General features: G+C 39.2%; 1 protein-coding gene across 1 annotated transcript in view; it reads right to left on the bottom strand.

Moving 5' to 3' along the window:
• Window positions 1–19981, bottom strand: part of PARP4 (poly(ADP-ribose) polymerase family member 4) — a 130067-nt gene that overhangs the window by 47655 nt on the left and 62431 nt on the right. The window contains 8 exon segments of the mRNA XM_028531896.2: window positions 1657–1735; window positions 1892–1938; window positions 2612–2776; window positions 7252–7338; window positions 9010–9141; window positions 15484–15608; window positions 17082–17238; window positions 17425–17608. Coding sequence (XP_028387697.1) covers window positions 1657–1735; window positions 1892–1938; window positions 2612–2776; window positions 7252–7338; window positions 9010–9141; window positions 15484–15608; window positions 17082–17238; window positions 17425–17608 — 976 coding nt within the window.

Below are 19981 nucleotides of genomic sequence, written 5' to 3' on the forward strand. Positions count from 1 at the left end.
TCTCAGATAAGGTCATGTTAAGGAATTCATCATCACCAAGCCCTTATTATATGAAATGTTAAAGGGATTTATCTAAGAAAAAGAAGATAAAAAAATGTATAGTAAAAGGACAGCAAACTCACAATTATTAACAACCACACCTAAAACAAAAACAAAACAAACAACTAGAACAGGAACAGAACCATAAAAATGGAGATCACATTGAGGGTTAACAACAGGGGAGTGGGAGGAGGAGGGGGGGGGAAGGTACAGAGAATAAATAGCATAGATGGTAGTTAGAAAATAGACAGGGGGAGGGCAAAAATAGTATGGGAAATGTAGAAGCTAAGGAACTTATGACACATGGACATGAACTAAAGTGGGGGAATGTGGGTGGGAGAGGGTATGGAGGGTGGAAGGGAATAAAGGGGGGAAAATAGGACAACTGTAATAGCATAATCAATAAAATATATATTTTTTAAAAGGCAAAAGGATAAAATAAATGGCCAATAGAAGAGAAAACATTAAAAAAAGGGGGTTCAATCCAGTGTACACCTGACTAAAAGGCATTGCAGAAGGCAAAAGAGACAGGATCAACTTAAAAAATAAAATAAAATTTCCTAGAACACAAGTCTATGAGTTACACACAATGAATGAATATCACATTGTTATAAAATTTCAGAATACCAGTATGAAAGATCTGAAATTCTTGTAGAATATTAAAAAAAAACTTAAATGACTAAAGGCAAAGAATAGGAGATAAAACATCATTTACTTTTCAAAAATAACATTGGAACTCACAAGACAAAGTTCTCATATTCTGAGAGAGGGTGATTTCTAACCTAGATTAAGCACCTCACCAAAAGTAGCACATGGAATGTGGTATTTTCTGATATTGCTGCCCATCACTCTTATTTAGGAAGGAAATGAGGTTGTACTCTGCCAAATGGAGGGAAGAAAACAAGAAAGAGGATAAAGATAAGACCCCTACGAAGAAGAGTCAAGGCAGGCCCTTGGATAACAGCTGCCCTATAGCAGCCAAGCTGGGTGTAGTGGAGAGACAGGAGGGCATGTCTGGAGTGGGGAGGCATAAACTAATGGTTTCTCTAAAGCATTCAAAAGCATGAAAATAATATGGGGAGGGGTTTTAATCTATGTGTTAGAGCAGATGTGAAGAACTGTTCCAGAAGTCTAAGCAAATGAACAGCTCAATTTTTCCCAGGAAAAACTATAAAAAGAGATGAAAAAAAAAAAAAGAAAATGTGATAACAATACATTTCTTGGTTCAATAGTAAACATCATTTACACAGTCATAATAATGTAAACAGTAACTTAATTTAACCCAAAATTGTGATATAACTTTTGGAATGGTGGGGAGTAAGGAAAGTGAAGGGGGTAAGGAAGTTAAATTTTCATCTACCATAACAGAAAGTCAAAAGAAAATATCTGAAACAGTTGAATTAAGAACAAGCAGCAAAAAATTTTATTTAAAACTTTGGAGGCCACCAGAAAAGAGCTAAGAAATGAAAGAGGTTCACTGTTTTGGGACTGCTGCTGCTGGTAAGAAGCTGTCAGTACCATCATTTCACTCCTTATACCATGTGCATATCTTTCTTCCATAACATAAATTAATGTTAAAATAAGAGCTCTTAAGAAATAAAGCAAAGATTTACTAACCTTTTTTTTCAGTTCATGTGTATCACTAGAAATGAATTCAATCACATATGGCATCTCGATAGACATACTGAGAGAGAAGCTACCAAAATTGAAGAAAAGGAAGTTGTCTTAGTCTGTCTTAAATATTAAACAGCTACCTATAATTGTTTCACATAATTTTAAATGAAAATTGAAGCCATAAAAAAGCTATAATGCCCATTGAATAGTTGTCAGGTTTTATATTTTAGGTACTAACCGTTGCTTTGTTCCTATTTCCTTTATATAAATCTTCTCTACTGTATCCTGTTAAAAAAATATATATGTACAATATAAGTATCAAGTTTTACAATGAGACTCTAAGTTGAATGTAATGTCACTGAGGGCACCATCTATAGCAGCAATAAGACAGTTGGTCTCACTGTGGAGTAGTGAGACATTAAGCATTTGCTCATGGAATGACAGTAACTTTGAAAAGTAACTGATAATTAAGATAGTTTATGACCTTTCCAACTCTACATATGTATGTGTGTGTATGTACACACATACATACCTATATATCCATACAAACACACACATATACACACAATTTATAAAGACATGCAAAGTAGAAAGTCTGAATAGATCTATACCAAAACATTAACCAGCAGCTTTATGTTACTATGTCTAGTGATGGAATTAAAGATGGTTTAAATTTTCCTCTTTGGCTTATTTGCATTCTTTAGGCTGATCTGAATTATTTGTGATGAATATGTAACATAAACACAAACTTTTTAAAGTGTCTAAACAGAATAAAAATATGCCCACTGAGCATATCTATCCTTATCCTTTTTATTTTACAAACATTATATGTGTCTTAATGCATGTGTCAGTAACATTGACTTTATGTCAAAAAGGTTAGATTATTTTGGATATTTTTTCTTCCCTATGCATAAATTATACACAAAATTTCTCAAAATCTTATCTTAAGCACACGAACCTGGATATTTTCATTCAAAGCTTTGTCCTGTTGCCAGGGAGCAACGGTGGCAGGCATGAAGAAGATGGCCACGGTGCCTTGGATGCTGAGTTCTGTGATGTAGGTAATTTTGATAAGAACCTTAGCCTTGGGGGGTAAATTTCCAACACTTACAGTAAAAACATCCTGAAACAGAAACATGTTACTTAGCTTGTGACTCAAATGCATATCCATTCTATGCTAGTTAATCCTGTTACATGAACCACTTGAATTTCAACCTGCCATATTCTTCCTCAGAAAACAAGAATACAGCCTACAAGCCAAGCACTGGTGGTGCTAAAGGAGATTCGTAGAGCCATTCCCCAGGGGTGGAGACACTGTGATGTCTACAGGGGCCTCCAAAACAAGAGGCCCCTTGGCAGCAGGACCCTGCCCTGACTGGGGAGCATCACCCAGTGGCCTCTCTATACCAGAGCCCTATGTGCAGGGCTCTGCATAGGGACCACCCCCTCCCACTGACCCTTCTGGAAAAACTGTGCACTCTCTGACCTCCAGAGCTTCCAACACCATTTCCACCAGTGGCTGTAGAGCCAGAGCAGCTCTCACTGAGCTTGACCCTCACATCACTCTTTTCCCTACAGTCAGCTCATCACTTTATTTTTTAGAAAAAGGTATTTCATTTTCCTTCAATGGGGTATTGATAATCACTGCATAAAGGGACAATCTCATGACTAGCTAGGGTAGAAAAATAAGAGGCTAGATGTATTTTTTTTTGATACACAGAGAACCTCTTAACCTCCCAACCATATCTTTCTTCCATTCTATTTGACTATGCTGCCATGAAAATATAACATGTTTAGATTAAGAATATATAACATTAATGGTTAAAGAGATTAAAAGGGTAGATTATTATTTTTGGCATCAAGGATATCCATTTGCAGGATAGGAATAAACAAGGAAGAGATGATTATTAAACAATCAATAGTGATAACTTTAAAAAAATTTATTGAATTTATTGGGGTGACATTGATTAATAAGATTATGTAGGTTTCAGGTGCACAATTCTATAATACATCATCTGTATGTTGCATTTTATGCTCACTACTCAAGGTTAAGCCTCCTTCTGTCATCATATATTTGACCACCTTTACCTTTTTCTACCAACTCCCACCCTCTTCCCCTCTAGTAACCACCATACTGTTTGCTCCTCAGCATATAAAAGCCTGGGGTTCATTTGAGAGACTACCACATAACTGTGTAGGGTTGTAGTGCTGTTTCTGTGCAGGATATAAATGGATGAAATATGCCACTTCCATTGTAATAAACTGGATGATCTACAAAATCACATAGGCATATAAGATAATATCCTTCTGATACTTAGGAAGACTGAATATATAACAAATAATGTATATCACCATTTTATCATATATAATATTTTATATAATGCTATATATATTTTTATACATATATAATACATGACAAAAATATATTATGTATATATAATGCTATATATGTAAATTGTTCTCAACTGTCAGAAGACTAACAAATAAATAATATATACAAGGTAGGGCAAAAGTAGGTTCACAGCTGTTCATATAAAAATAACACAATAATAAATAAATAAGAATACAAGAATATATTCTGTTTTGCATACTCACAACCATAAACGTACTTTTAGCCCCACCCTGTATTTATATAATATATTTAATGAACAATAGTACACATACAGTTGACCATTGAACAATGTTGTGACTGGGGGTACTGCACTCTCACACAGTCAAAAATCCACATATGTCCTGGCTGGTGTGGCTAAGAAGAGTGAGTGCCAGCCAGCAAACCAAAGGGTTGCCGTTTAGATTCTCAGTCAGGGGACACACCTGGATTTGTGGGCCAGGTCCCCAATAAGGGGTGCACCTGAGGCAACCACACATTAATGTTTCTCTCCTTCTTTTCTCCCCTCCATTCCCCTCTCCCTAAATATAAATAAATAAAAATCTAAAAAAAAAAAGTCCAGACTCTTGGCCAAGATGGAGGCATAGGCAGATACACTTTGTCTCCTCGTAAAACCAAAAGAAGGACAACAACTAATTTAAAAACCAAAAATAACCAGAACTGCCAGAAAATTGAACTGTATCGAAATTGGACAACCAAGGAATTAAAGAAGAAACATTCATTCAGACCGGCAGGAGGAGCGGAGACAGGCAGCTGGGGCAGAGAGGACGAGAGGCAAGGCAGCAGCTAGAGGACCAGGCAGTCCCATATTTGTATGCAGAAACCAAGAGGAACAACTGGGAAGCAAGACAGACTGCACAATCCAGGATTCTTGCTCAGGGAAATAAAGCCTCAAAACCTCTGGCTATAAAAACCTGTAGGGGTTGCAGCAGCAAGAAAAACTCCCAGCCACAAAGGAGAGTTTATTGGAGAGACCCACAGGGTCCTAGAAAGTACATAAACCCACCCACCCAGGAATCAGCACCAGAAGGGCTCAATTTGCTTGTGGACGGCAGAGGAAGTGACTGAAAGCCAGCCCAGAACTGAGCAAGCAGCATTGTTCCCTCTCAGATGCCTTCCCCACATACAGCACCACAACAAAGCATGTGGCTTGTCCTGCCCTAGTGAATAGGCAAGGCTCCACCCCTTACAATATAACAGGCACCCAGAGACAAAAAATATGGCCAAAATGAAAGAACAGATCAAAGCTCCAAGGAGAGAACTAACCGATAAAGAGATAGCCAACCTACCAGATGCAGAGTTCAAAACACTTGTAATCAGGATGCTCACAGAAATGGTTCAGTATGGTCACAAAATAGAGGAAGAAGTGAAGGCTATGCAAAGTGAAAGAAAAATAACAGGGAACCAATAGTGAAGGGAAGGAAACTGGGACTCAGTTTAATGGTTTGAACCAGAAAGAAGAAATAAACATTCAACCAGAACAGAATAAAGAAACAAGAATTCAAAAAAATGAGGAGAGGCTTAGGAACCTCTGGGACAACTTCAATGTTCCAACATCTGAATCATAGGGGTGCCAGAAGAAGAAGAGGAAGAACAAAAAATTGAGAACATATACGTTATGCATTCATGATATACTTATTTTAGTTAATTTCCCTTAATTTCTTAATTTTTTCTATGTTTCTATGCTACATGGTTCATCTATGAGTTTTTCAAATTGTTATAAGCCTCCATTTTTTTCCATATATTTATTTAAAATATACATATATAAAGCCCTGGCTGGTGTAGCTCAGTGGATTGAGTGCGGGCTGCCAAACCAAAGCATCGCAGGTTCGATTCCCAGTCAGGGCACATGCCTGAGTTGCAGGCCACGGCCCCTAGCAACTGCACATTGATGTTTCTCTCTCTCTCTCTCTTTCTCCCTCCCTTCACTCTTTAAAAATAAATAAATAAAATCTTTAAAAAAAAAATCCACATATAAGTGGACCTGTACAGTTCACATCTGTGTGTTCAAGGGTCAACTGCATAATAATATATAACATTTATATAATATATTATTTATTATGTCATTAACACAATATGTAATGGGTATAAATATAATATATAATATTTATATAAATATTACACATTATGTTATTAGTATAATATAGGATGAAAACACCATAGTCACTGCATGGCAAAATACATTCTAGGGCACTCAAAGGCTTGGGTTAGCAATGGTTCTGACTAGGCTTTACCTATTAGTAATGTTCTTTGGGGAAAACTTTTTTCTTGTGGGTCACATTCCTAGGGAAATGTGTTAGCATCAAGGAAGAAACATGCAGACCAATTCATGTATGACAATAAGCCCACACTGTTCAGTGGCAGCCTGTCAAATGAAGCTAGACTCTTTTTTTAAACATACACTTTAGCAAGGGGGACTGAAACTGGTTAACAATGACCTCTTTCTTGCTGAACCCCCACTCTGCAAACGGATATCTTAGATATCAAAAGTAATCATTTATCACTTAAATCTATATTACTCTTAATAACTCTCCCCTCCAAACATCAAATTTCCACAATACTGTGGCAATGTGTCCTCCTCAGAAGTGACACCTGAAACCTATTGCCTATCTTTAAAAACAACTAAATATCTACACTAGAGATACTAGTTAGAAACTGATTTCATGAAATCTAGTATCTGCCAAGGGCACATTTAAAACGCCTTGTCCTTAAGAAAAGAAACCCAGTGGACATAATACTTGTTCCTTCATCCAGATTCTCCACACTTAATTCCTATGAAAGCAAATCAGAAAAGAAGAGAACATGGACATATCTCAAGACCCTGAAGAAATGCCTTCCTGCGTTATGATTTGGTGAAAATGGAATAAATTGCTAAATGAGTTTAGTTCTAGGAAATATGTAAATATACTACACTCTTTTATCAGAAGAGGAAAACTATGTATCCCAAGTGTTTTTGTTTTGTTGTCACTTCTGGGAAACTCAGTTCCCAGTGACAGAAATGGCTTATTTGTTTGGTCACATTATTTAGATAAGTCCAAAGGGTCTGACCAGCTTGACCTCCCTTTGGTAACAGCAAGTGAAAGTCTAGGGCCAAAATAATGTAAATTATCCTAGTTCCTAGTATGAATTTTATACTTCAGATTATGTTCCAAGTCCTTGTCCCTTTCTACTAAGTGTGCTAGACTAATGGGTGAAATGCCCAGTCTTACGGGTACATCCTGGTCCATCAGGTAAGCGCCATGGCCTTGACTGATGGCTTCTCGGTATTCTTGGTGGGCAGCATCCTTCTCTTTGATCTGGAAAAGATGATTTAATACCAGTCACAATATGAATAGTGACTTCAGACTTTACTATGGAAAACTTCATCATTAAAACCTATGCAACAAAGAGAAAATTAACACTCTAAGATGAATGGAAATATAGAAAATGGTCATTGACCATTTTTATCTAATAAGAATTTGAATCAGAAAAGGCCAACTATACAGAATTCTCTTTAAGTTAGGATCAAAATATTTTAGTCAATAGTGAAAAAAAAGTTTGAGACTTTATGTTGAACAAAACAATACTAAATTGAACTATCTTAAATTTAATGAAATATGAGTTATTATTGCAACTGTGAGCTAATCCTTAGAATAAACAAAGAATGAGTCAACTGTTACTTCTCTTGTTACAATTTTTCTTAAAAAGTTAGAACAACAGCTTTCGCTTCAGTTTGACTTTTTTTCTGCAAAAAGATTTATTGTTTTCATCTGGTCCCAGGTATGGGCAAGGGTTCCAAGGTGGTTAAAAGGATTTCTAGTGGTTTCAGGGAGAGGCTCAGACAGAAGCCAGACACCAGGGGGATGCAGAGAGGCCCCTCAAAGGTGTCTGAGCTCCAAAGGCTCCTAGCTGTGCTTGAGGATGAGCCGTTGAAAGAGACACTCGCCCAGCCCAGCCTGCAGGTCAAGCAGCCTGTAGAGGTTATTCAGGTGGTCCCCATCTTCTTCATGAGTTTCACCTCCTCATCCAGGAAGTCACAGAGATGACAGTTTGTGTGGGTAAGAACCCAGGGCATGCAGATCTAAAGGGCCTGGTTCAGGTTCTTCTCCAAGGCCACAGTGGCTTCCATGGCATCCTGAGTGTCACCCCACTCGTCTTGGGAAGGTTTCAGCATGTCTTGGAAGAGAATGGAGCCAACAGCTGGTTTTGCAACTTCAAGAGACTCTCAGCTCCCTCATGCTTCTGCTTGGCCAACTCATGGAAGAAGTGGTCCATGCCCTCCAGAGCCACGTCATCATGGTGGAAATAGAAGCCCAGAGAGAAGTAGGTATGGGAGGTCTGCACCTGCAGGTTGACCAGGCAATTGATGGCATCTCCACCTCAGTGGAATAATTCTGATGAATTTAAGAGCTCATGGTTGCTTAGCAAGAAAGAGTTAAAGTAAAAAACAGTGCTGGCTGGTCTTGGGGGCTGAGGATGGCTGAGGTGGTCCCAAAAGTGGTGACTGGAAAAGCAGTTGGAGGGTGGTCAGAGGCTTGGAAGAAGGAGCATCTCTGGTTCTTTTCTTTCTAAACACTGCTGAAGCAAGAGACAGATCCAGGAGACCACCGAGGGTACTGCCCAGTTTGAATTTTATAGCAGAATACAGAAGATCGGTTTTTTGCAAAAATATATCAGGGCTTCACTAATTTCCCAACATGCCTCTATTATATTTTCAGTACTGAAATCACTGTTTTTTTTAAGTGCCTGGTTTGCAAGGCACTGACTAATGAAGAATGAACAGGTAGGAATAGAAACCAGGTAATCAGGGAAGATGGGTGAGTGAGGCTAAATGTGTAAGTGGTTCATTATTCAAAAAGAATACTTTTGTTTTATGATAAGGCTGCTACTTAATTCCATACTGTAGGGACTGAAATAATGAAGATTTGGGTAAATGAGAAACTGACTTTAGAACCAGAGAGCAGTCACAATGTATTTTCTCCCCTTACCTCTCCCACTATGTGCTTCCCATTGATGAATGCTTCAAAACCACACACAGCTGCCTTATCATCCAAAGGAAAAATATATTTTGCCTCAATGGGTACATTACTCTGATTTGTGTACGTCTGAAAAACAGTGACCTGAAGAAGAAAAAACATCCATAAACTTGATGAAACCATATGGAACAACCATTCGCAGAACAACTATGATTGAAAACTATTATGCATATTTTTAGCACAACTGGCACTCAAAAAGTAAGTAATTTTAGATAACAATGATAAAAGTATTTTTATTATGACCTGACTGATATGGCTCAGTTGGTTGGAATGTTGTCCTGTAAATCTAAAGGTCAGGAGTTCAATTCCTGGGTCAGGGCACATGCCTAGGTTACAAGTTTGGATCCCAGTCAGGGCACTTATGAGAGGCAACCAATCACTGTTTCTCTCCCTTCCTTTCCCCTTCTCTCTAAAAATAACAAATAAATAAATAAATAAATAAGCATGTCCTTGGGCAAGGATTAAAAAACAATATTTTTACTGGGACATGGAACAGGGGTGTCAAAGTAATTTTCACCAGGGGCCACATCAGTCTTTTGGTTGCCTTCAAAGGGCTGAATGTAATTTCAACTCCTTAACAGTTAAGGAGTAGTTACATTTGTACAATCCTAAAATTATTTTGGATCTTTGAGGACAACCACAAGGCTGATATGGCCCCTGGTGAAAATGAGTTTGACAACCCTGACTTAGAACTAATATGCTGTACAATTTAAAAATTTTTTTAAAGATTTTATTTATTCATTTTTAGAGAGGGAAGGGAGGGAGAAAGAGAGAGAGAGAAACATCAATGTGCAGTTGCTGGGGGCCGTAGCCTGCAACCCAGGCATGTGCCCTGACTGGGAATCGAACCTGCGATGCTTTGGTTCGCAGCCTGCACTCAATCCACTGAGCTACGCCAGCCAGGGATTAATTTTTTTAAATTTTTAAAACATTTTATTTATTTATTTTTAGACAGAGGGGAAGAGAGAGAGAAAGAGAAGGAGAGAAACTTCAATGTGTAAAAGAAATAATCAGTTGACTATTCCATGACCCCAACTGGGAACCTGGTCTGTACCCTAGGCATGTGCCTGACTGGGAATCAACCTGAGACTTTTCTGTCAGTGGGGTGAGGCCCAATCCACTGAGCTACCCAGCCAGAGCTATACAGTATAAATTTTTGACACCTTGACTTTCCTCCTTCAGGCAAAACTATTATATAACTAGGCTAAAAACTTTGAACTCATTCCAAGAAGAGACAAATGTGCAAACCATCGAATATACAGGCTCTCTGCTGCTAGGCTTCTGCCTGAAGACTCAAGGTCAACCTACAGGCCAGCTGTCACATTAGCAGCTAGTGAAGACCACTCTTCTAGCCAAGATGGAGATGTAGGTAAATATGCTTTGCTTCTGTGTACAACCAAAAGAAGGACAACAAATTTAAAAACAAAAAAACAACCAGAACTGCCAGAAAACTGAACTGTGCAGAAGTCTAACAACCAACGAGTTAAAGAAGAAATATTCATCCAGACTGGTAGGAGGGGCAGAGAGGATGTGTGGCAATGTAGCAGACCTGGCAGGCGAGGCAGCACCTGGTAGACTAGGTGGTCTCACTTCCCATGTGGGTAAGGTGGGAGGAACAACTAGGGAGTGAGAGGCACCACACAACCCAGGGTTCCAGTTCAGGGAAATAAAGCCTAAAACGTCTGATGGGAAAAATCTGTAGGGGTTGTGGTGGTAGGAGAAGAATTCACTGGAGAGACCACAGGGTACTAGAATGTACACACACCCACACACACGGGAATCAGCACCAGAAGGGCCCAATTTGCTTGTGGGTAGCAGGGGAAGTGACTGAAAGCTGACCCAGAGCTTAGCAAGAAGTATTGTTCCCTCTCTGACCCTTCCTCCACATATAGCACCACAATGTAGCAATGTGGGTTGCCTCACCCTGGCAAATACCTAAGGCTCCAGCCCATACAACACAACAAGTGTGCCAAGACAAAAAAAGTATGGCCCAAATGAAAGAACAGATCAAAACTCCAGAAAAAAAACTAAGTGATGAAGAGATAGCCAACCTACCAGATACAGAGTTCAAAACACTGGTAATCAGGATGTTCACAGAAATGATTGCATACAACACGAAATAGAGGAAGAAGTGAAGGCTATGCAAAGTGAAATAAAGAAAAATATACAGGGAACCAACAGTAAAGGGAAGGAAACCGGGACTGGACTCAAATCAATGATTTGAAATGGAAGAAATAAACATTCAACCAGAATAGAATGAAGAAACAAGAACTCAAAAAAGTGAGGAGAGGCTTAGGAACCTTTGGGACAACTTTAAATATTCCAACATTTGAATCATAGGGTGCCAGAAGAAGAAGAGCAAGAGCAAAACGTTGAAAACTTATTTGGAAAGATAATGAAGGAGAACTTCCCCAATCTGGCAAAGGAAATAGACTTCCTGGAAGTGCAAGAAGCTCAGAGAGTCCCAAAGAAGTTGGACCCAAGGAAGCACACACCAAGGCACATCATGATTACATTGCCCAAGATTAAAGATAAGGAGAAAATCTTAAAAGCAGCAAGAGAAAAGGAGACAGTTACCTACAAAGGAGTTCCCATAAGACTATCAGCTGATTTCTCAAAAGAAAACCTATAGGAAGAAGGGGTTAGAAAGAAGTATTCACTTATATAAGGCAAGGACCTACATTGAAGATTACTCTATCCAGTAAAGCTATCAGTTAGAATGAAAGGTCAGATAAAGTGCTTCCCAGATAAGGTCCAGTTAAAGGAGTTCATCATCACCAAGACCTGATTATATGAAATGTTAAAGGGACTTATCTAAGAAAAAGAAGATGACTAAAAACATGAACAGTAAAATGACAATAAACTCAAAACTATCAACAACTGAACCCAACAACAAAAACAAACTAAGCAAACAACTAGAATAGGAACACAAATTACAGAAATGGAGATCACATGGAAGGTTATAAGTGCGAAGTGGTGGGGGGATAATGGGGGAAAAGGTACAGAGAATAGAAGCATAAACGATAGGTACAAAATAAACAGGGGGAAGTTAAGAATAGTATAGGAAATGGAGAAGCCAAAGAACTTATATGTACAACCCATGGACATGAACTAAGTGGGGGGAATGCTGGTGGCAGGGGGCTACAAGGTGGAGGGGGGTAAGGGGGAGAAAAAAATGGGACAACTGTAATAGCATAATTAATAAAACAATTAAAAAATAAAATGCTTAGGGCAAAATTTTTTTAAATTTCTTAACAGAATGGCTATTTATTGAGATGCTACTTAAAAGGAAGGCACAAACACCATTTAATTCTTAAAACAACATTTCAAAGTCAGCATCACTCAAAATTTATACAGAAGGTAAAATGAAGTAGATTAAGTAATTTGCCTAAGTCAAACAACTGGAAAGCAATAAGACCAGGAATCTGCTCTACTTAATTCTGCTCTACTTAATTCCAAAATGTGTGGTTTTTCCATAACTGTTTCTCAGAATTTCATAGCTAGAATGTACATTGTTTAATCAAGACAGGAAAAAATTGATAGAGAAAGAATTTGGTTTAATGGTATATCATATGTATGCATGTGTGTATGCATTTGTATGTGTGTTTATATATGCCATAATATTTTAAAAAATCATTTTATAAATTATACATTTTCTATTATAGAATTTTATGTTAAATAGAATCACCTTGCCCACAGAAGTTGTCTTATTCTCCATTACTTTATCAGCCTCTTTAATAGCACCTAGAACTTTGGCAGACATACTTGTATTATTACTATCCACTTCATGAAGAACATCTGAAGTCTCAAGCCTATAAGGATTTTGATAAAACATTTGAAAGTATGGTGTATTTTTGGTACGCTCCAAGTGAGTTATATTGAAAGCAAATGAAACAGCTGATAGGTGATCATCCCAGTTGTCTGGGTGGTCAGTACAGTGTTTGGAAAGAAATGTTTTGATGATGCTAATCTTCAGTTTGGTTAGCAGTTTTAGAGGCATGAGAAATTACAATTTGCTCACAAAAAGGTTTTTTTTAAAAAAGCTAGTGAAAAAGCTACTGTTAAGTCTTGAGGTAATTTCTGGGCAAAGTTTCCCAAGAAAAAAGTCTTGAGGTTTGAAATATCAGATAGTACCAGGTGTCTAATCCAAAGTAATACAGGGAGTACACAAGCCTCTTCTCATAGCAAAGTCCTCATTTGTTTTGCATCTACTGTATATAAAAAAAATGCCCTGGGTTCTTGTATATTATAGTCACAACATTGACTGGCAGATATTATTATTTCCATTTTATACATGAAGAAACTGAGGCAGAAAGTAGTTAATAACTACCCTAAGGTTGTGATGCTAGAAAAGAATGAGCAAGGACTCACAGCTAAGCCTTCCAAACTTCAAATCCTTTGCCTTCTACAGTCCATACCAGCCTGCATTACAGCACAGTGGTTAAGAACCTGGACTTCAGAAGGAATTCAGGCTGATGACAGGGTTCTACCTTAGGGCAGACATGGGGGTGTAGTGGGGTGGGGCAGGGCGGACAGGGTTGCTACCATCTCAAATTTACTCAAAATATCTTTTCAGTCTTTGCAACCCAATCTTTCAAACAATTGTGACTGTTCAAAGTTATACCTTAGAACTCAGTCTTTCCATGTATTGCTTTGACTCCTGTTAAAATGTAAAGTATGTGCACCAACGTTTAAATAATAATCAGTTGTTTATACCTTAGGGAAAAAAAATATAACCTGGGCCTTAGAATCAGTTCAAATTTGTGCTTTAGTATATAATTTTATATGTCTGAACATCAGTATCCTCATCTAATGTGGATAAGTATCAGAGTGGGACTGGGTGTAGAGGTCAAATAGATGCAAACTGGTATACACACAGGTGACATGCTCTTGCCCACCCCACTACACCTTATTTTCCCAGGTTAAAGCAATCACCAAATTTAACTTGATTTCCTTCTGAAGGGAAAGCAATTCTGGACTCAAGTGTTGTTATTTTCCTAAGAGGTCTTTAGAGTTATTCAATGTAATCATTAGTGTTAGAAGCCAATGAAGCCAATAGTGCAGTCAACGCTTAGAAAACAAATAGTTTTAGAAAATTGAACACTTGCAGAGCTCTACCACAACATCTGCCCAACCTACATGCATGTAGTGTCATCTTCAACTCATGTCTTTCATGTTCCATATCCATCAGCAAATCTTACTGGTTCTACCTTCAATCCTTTGATGGACCCAATCACTTCTTACCACCCCCACTACTAACATTTGGTCCAAGTCACCATCACCTTTAACTGAATTACTCAATAGTCACCTACATTTGATGCTGTGGCATGCCCCCAGCTGTCCCATTCAGGACCAAGGCTGCAGGAAGTGTTGCTTGCTATGTCCCTCCCCAGTCAATGTCCTGTGCCAAAGATGAACTGCCTCAGGATTATGGTCCTGCCCCCAGGGGCAGCCACATCCAATAACTAATCCCTTTGGGGGACAAGGCTTGACCCTGCTTGCTTCATTTCAGAACATCTCTGAAAGGCCAACCTCAGAACTCCCTTGGAGACTGGGGACTCTGGTATGCCTGTATTACAGTCCATGTCTCCTCTGCCAGGTCCTTCCTCCCACGCTCTCTTATAGGTGTTGCTCCAGAAAGTACTTCCCAACAATTTTCTTAAAACAAATTTCTATCTAGAATCTGTTTTCTAGAGAACTTGACCTATGGAGTCTCTAACTGGTCCTCTTCTGTCTGTTGTCAACATAGTGGCCAGCATGATCCCAATCATATCCCTCCTCTGCCAAACATATTTAAAAGGTTTCCATTTTACTCAGAGTTAAGGATAGTACATCCTGTGTCCTGATGTGAGCTCCCTTCCCACAACCCACCTCTCTGACCCAATCTCCCACCACACTTCCTCTTTCCACTGTGCTCCAGCCACAGTGAATTCCTTTGTGTTCCTTAACCACATCAGGCTTGCTTCCACCACAGGACCTCTGCATGTGTTGCTTCCTCTGTCCACATGGTTTAGTCCCTCACTTCCTACACATCTGTATTTGGGGGTCACCTTCTCAGTTAGGCTTTCCTTGGGCATCCCATTTTTAAGTTGATATCCTTCCAATCCGTGCAGCTCTCATCCCTTCCTGCTTTGATTTTTGTCTTTAGCACCTACCACCATTTAATATGGCATGTATTTTATTTATTGATCATGTTTGTTGTGTGGTTCCTCAATGCAATGCATGTTCTGTGAGGCCACAGTTTTTATACCATTCATTGCTGTATGCCCAGAGCCTAGAACAGTCCCCAGCATGTAGTAGGTGCTCAATAAGTAAACAAATTTTAGAAATGTACATGTTCTGTTGAGTTCACGCTACTATAATCCAACACTCCTTTATGATTGACATCCATCTGGTTTAAGTATCATAAAACCACAATGAACTCACCTGGGCTACAAAGTCTATTATTTTCCCCTTGATGTGCAGGTCCTCAAGGGGAACTGAATTCCCACAGGTGTCCTGGAGGCCAGCCTTGATGCTGCTAAAAGGTTCAGTGTCTGGTAACTGGTAATCTATACATTAAAAATAATATTATTAGCTTTTAAAACTGTCCCTTGAGCTCTCTATTTTTGTTATCTTGATCTTTAATCCTTCTCCTCCTTAGGAGAAATGGATTATAATTTTCAGCAGCCAATATTGAAGGGTCAGTGACTCCACATGAAAAGAATGGGGGCAACACTGTCAACAGACACTCTACCTTTTAAATCTACAGATGCTGAAAGGTCACCTTGAAAACCCAGAGTCATACCACTACCTGAAAGGCATACGTTTAAGCATATACACAAGTACACAAAGGTCTTAAGAATATCTGAATAAGAGTAGCTTAGGATGACTCTAGATATTTGCACTTCCTGGCTTGTAATTTTGAACTGGTCAGTCACTATTATTTATTGTACTATAAAAGTATACTGGGGAAATATGAGGTTCCCTAGACTTTTGATCCAAGGAAGACTAAATCAAACTCCTAATATATCATACTGAAAAAATGTTCACATGCTTACTAGATGGTACAAAAAATACAGATAAGGTTAGAGGTATAAATATGACTCCCCCAGAGAAAAAATGGGAGTATTCTTCTTAAAGTATGACTTCTATAAAGTCATACATTTCTGATAAAAAATACTTTGACCACAATTAAAAATGTTTGTGTGTTTTTACAAGCTATTAATTAACATTGCAGTAGTTTGGGCTTATGATTTCCTAAGAAGCTATCATCCCCTCATTTATTTGTGACTAATGTAGAAGCTACACTTTACAATTTTGGGGGGTGCCTTCACTTATCCCATGCAATCCTTATAGCAGCACTATGATGTGGATATTGGTCTCATTTCCCTTTGAGAGAAGCTGACACCTGGAGATCTTATGTAATTTGTCACAGATCCCACAGTCTAGAATCATGAACCCAAGCTTCTTGATTCTAAAGCTGTGTCTTCTGTTTATCCTACCAGCCACACTACACTTTCTGCACATTGACATCTTGAATGTTTCAGTGGGTTTTTGTGGCTATCCTGAGTGGATGAGCTCAGCTTTGGTGTATTAGTGAAGTAGTAATTTTGAGATCACTTAAACTCTCTCAAGCATTCTGGTTTTTATTTTCACAGAATATAAAAAGAAATAAAGTATTTATATCTGCAGTCATGATATAAAAAGGATACTGGATAGTATACCAAACACGAATATAAATTCCACTGAAAATATAATATTGAGTTCTAGAAATATCATATTTAACTGCTTTCAAGAAAATTGTTGCCTAGCTGGGTGTATCAGTTGGTCGAAGTATTATCCCATAGACTGAAAGGTTGTGGGTTCAATTCCCAGTCACAGCATATATCCAAGTTGTGGGTTCAATCCCCAGTTGAGGCATGCATGGGAGGAACAAATCAATGTTTCTCTCACATTGATGTTTCTCTCTCTCACAACCTTCCTCTTTCTCTAAAATCAATAAACATATTCTCAGGTAAGGATTTAAAACAAAACAGTCTTACCTTCAACCTTTGAAAAATTTGAAATCTCAGGTGTGTGTTCCTCTAATTCAGTAATATTACAAGGATGAAAGTCCTTTACTTCATCTCCAGGTATACAAAATTTAATAATATATTTCATTTTCACTTGACTGGTTTTATATACAACAAATTCATCATCCTAGAGCAAACAGAAATAGATGAAAAAAACCTTTATTGACATGTTTTCATAAAACCAGGGTTTCGTGTTTGCTAATTATTGAGTATGAAAATATTGAATTCAGATACTAGATATACAATAATTACTTAAATATAAGCATATTTAATAAAAATGGCAGCCTCTCTGCCTGTTTCTTGATATAAATACCTCAAAGTCTGTGCTGGCAGTGGCTGTTTTAGGGACCCCATGGACACTGTCATAACCTGGTGGTGCTTCCGTTAAGGAAAAGTCTTTCTTGTGTAAGTCCATGCACTTCCCGAGGGCAACATCGCAGACGACCAAGAGTCTCGTGCCATCTGTCTCTCCTGGGAGCGAGTACTTAATACTTGTACTGCATGTGAAAGGAAGTACAAATTTATAGTTTATAGTACCATGACAATAACATTTTATTTTATGTATGTATATATGTGTATATGTGTATGTACACACACACACACACACACACACATACATATATATGAAAGATATTTTAAAAAAGACATTGCTGGTAGAATGTCCCAAATTCTACTGTTACTGAAATATCTCTGAGGATTCATTTACAATTTAATTAATTAATTATTTATTAAAAAATTTGGAGGACTTCTGGTCAAGAGAGAGGTGTAGGTGAACATGGCTTGCCTCCTTGCACAACCACAGCAAAAACTGCCACTAAACTACAAAACAACTATCACCGAGAATCATAAGAAAATTGAGTTGTATGGAAGTCCAACAACCAAGGAATTGGGAAGTCACATTCATACAGACAGGTAAGAGGAGTGGAGAAGCAGAGCTGGACACAGAGGTAGAGATGTGGGATGGGTGATCCTACACCCACATGTGGTAGATAAAAATCAGGAAGGACACCTCAGGAGTGAGGGATCCCAGTCCCACACCAAGCCACACAGCCCAGGGTTCCATTGCCAGGAAGATTATTTCCCATAAATTCCCATAATTTCTTTTTTTTTTTTAACTGCTTCAACAATTTATCACTTTTTTTAAAACTTTTTTTTAAAGATTTTATTTATTTATTTTTAGAGAGGGAAGGGGGAGAGAGAGAGAGAGAGAGAGAGAAAGAGAGAAACATCAATGTGCGGTTGCTGGGGGTTATGGCCTGCAACCCAGGAATGTACCCTGGCTGGGAATCGAACCTGGGACACTTTAGTTCCCAGCCCGCGCTCAATCCACTGAGCTACGCCAGCCAGGGCTAAATTCCCATAATTTCTATCTGTAAAAACCAGTAGGGGTTGGGGCAGTAGAAGAAACTGTGGGGTTCTCAGGCATCTCCTCTTAAAGGATCTGCAATGGACTTAGGACTTACAAAGAGTCATTGCCTCTGGGCTCCAGCACTGGGGCAGCAGCTGATAGGGCACCAGAAGCATACAGGGAGAAATTGAAGTGTCTGGCAATAGGGCAAGTGCTGGAGAATAGCTTCCTACCAGACAAAACTCCAGAGGCCAGGCAGCAGCACCGTCCCCTTCCTGAGCCCAACCCCTCACAGAGCCACAGAGTAGGCCACACCATATGGGAAACTCCATCAACCTGGTTTACATGGGTTGCCCCACCCTGAGGATTACCTAAGGCTGCAGCCCATCTAACTTACTGGTGTGCTTTTCCTAGTAGCAATAGTCTATGCTACTAAGACAGGGACTCAAAGCAGTTCTACCTACTACATAGAAACAAACACAGGGAGCCTGCCTGAATGTGGAGACAAAGAAATATGCCCCAGTGAAAGAACAGAACTCCAGAAAAAGAATGAAACAAAATGGAGATAAGCAATCTATAGATGCAGAGCTCAAAACACTGGTTATGGAGAAGGAAGATAACAGAGGAATGCATGGAAGTAACAGTGACCTCCTCCCAGGACCAATCAGGAATTATAACTCAATTGTGGAGAAACTACCCAGAATAAACAACTGAGCAATACCCAGAGAGAAGCATATAACTTCAGACATATAGAACAAGCTTCGGCACTACCAGTCTGTTAAGGAGTGTGGTGGAGACTCTTGAGGGCTGGCTGGGTGCCCACAGGTGGCAGCACCAGTGGGATAGTTAAGCAGCCAGTTGGACCCCCCCAAAGATAGGGGTCTAAACCATAAGCTAGGTTTCCCAGCCTAGAACACCAGAGCCCCAAAAGTACACAGATAACAACCAGTGGAAAAAGCAGCAGGATTGCTCTCTGCCAGGGACAAACAGTTGAAGACACAAGGGCTGTTTAAAAGGGCCAACATACAAATTTTCATTTGTAGCTATTTACCTAGGGCTCAGGCAAAGTTAGGGGCAGAGTGGCCTGGAGAAACCTGAGGAGAAACTGGGTACAGAAGTCTTGGGGAGAGAACTGAGAGTAGCTGCAGGGATGCTGGTGCCAAGTCATCCCCCAGGAGGCAGCAGCCTTTGTGCTCAGGAAGACCACTCCCCTCTGAGGGGCAGTAGCCTGAGGGAATATAATATCCCCGACCCCAGGAGGGTCTCTGCCCTGGCCCTTTAGTGCTTAAGCCTGATTGCTGAGTTGACCAGATAAACAACCAAAGGCAACAGCCAGAGACAGTACATCACTGGAAAATGTCAGGCAGAGTGAACTAGAGAGACTTGAAGAGACACTGGGAATGGAGGCTTTGGGAAGCAAATTGAGAAAGTAGCCACCAGGATCTGGGATCTGGTGCTAAGCCATCCCCCATACACAACAACCATCCTGCTCAGGCAGACCACTCCCCTCCAAGCAGCAGCT

The sequence above is a fragment of the Phyllostomus discolor genome, chromosome 2 (genome assembly GCF_004126475.2).
Source record: "Phyllostomus discolor isolate MPI-MPIP mPhyDis1 chromosome 2, mPhyDis1.pri.v3, whole genome shotgun sequence".
In the NCBI taxonomy this organism is placed as follows: domain Eukaryota; kingdom Metazoa; phylum Chordata; class Mammalia; order Chiroptera; family Phyllostomidae; genus Phyllostomus; species Phyllostomus discolor.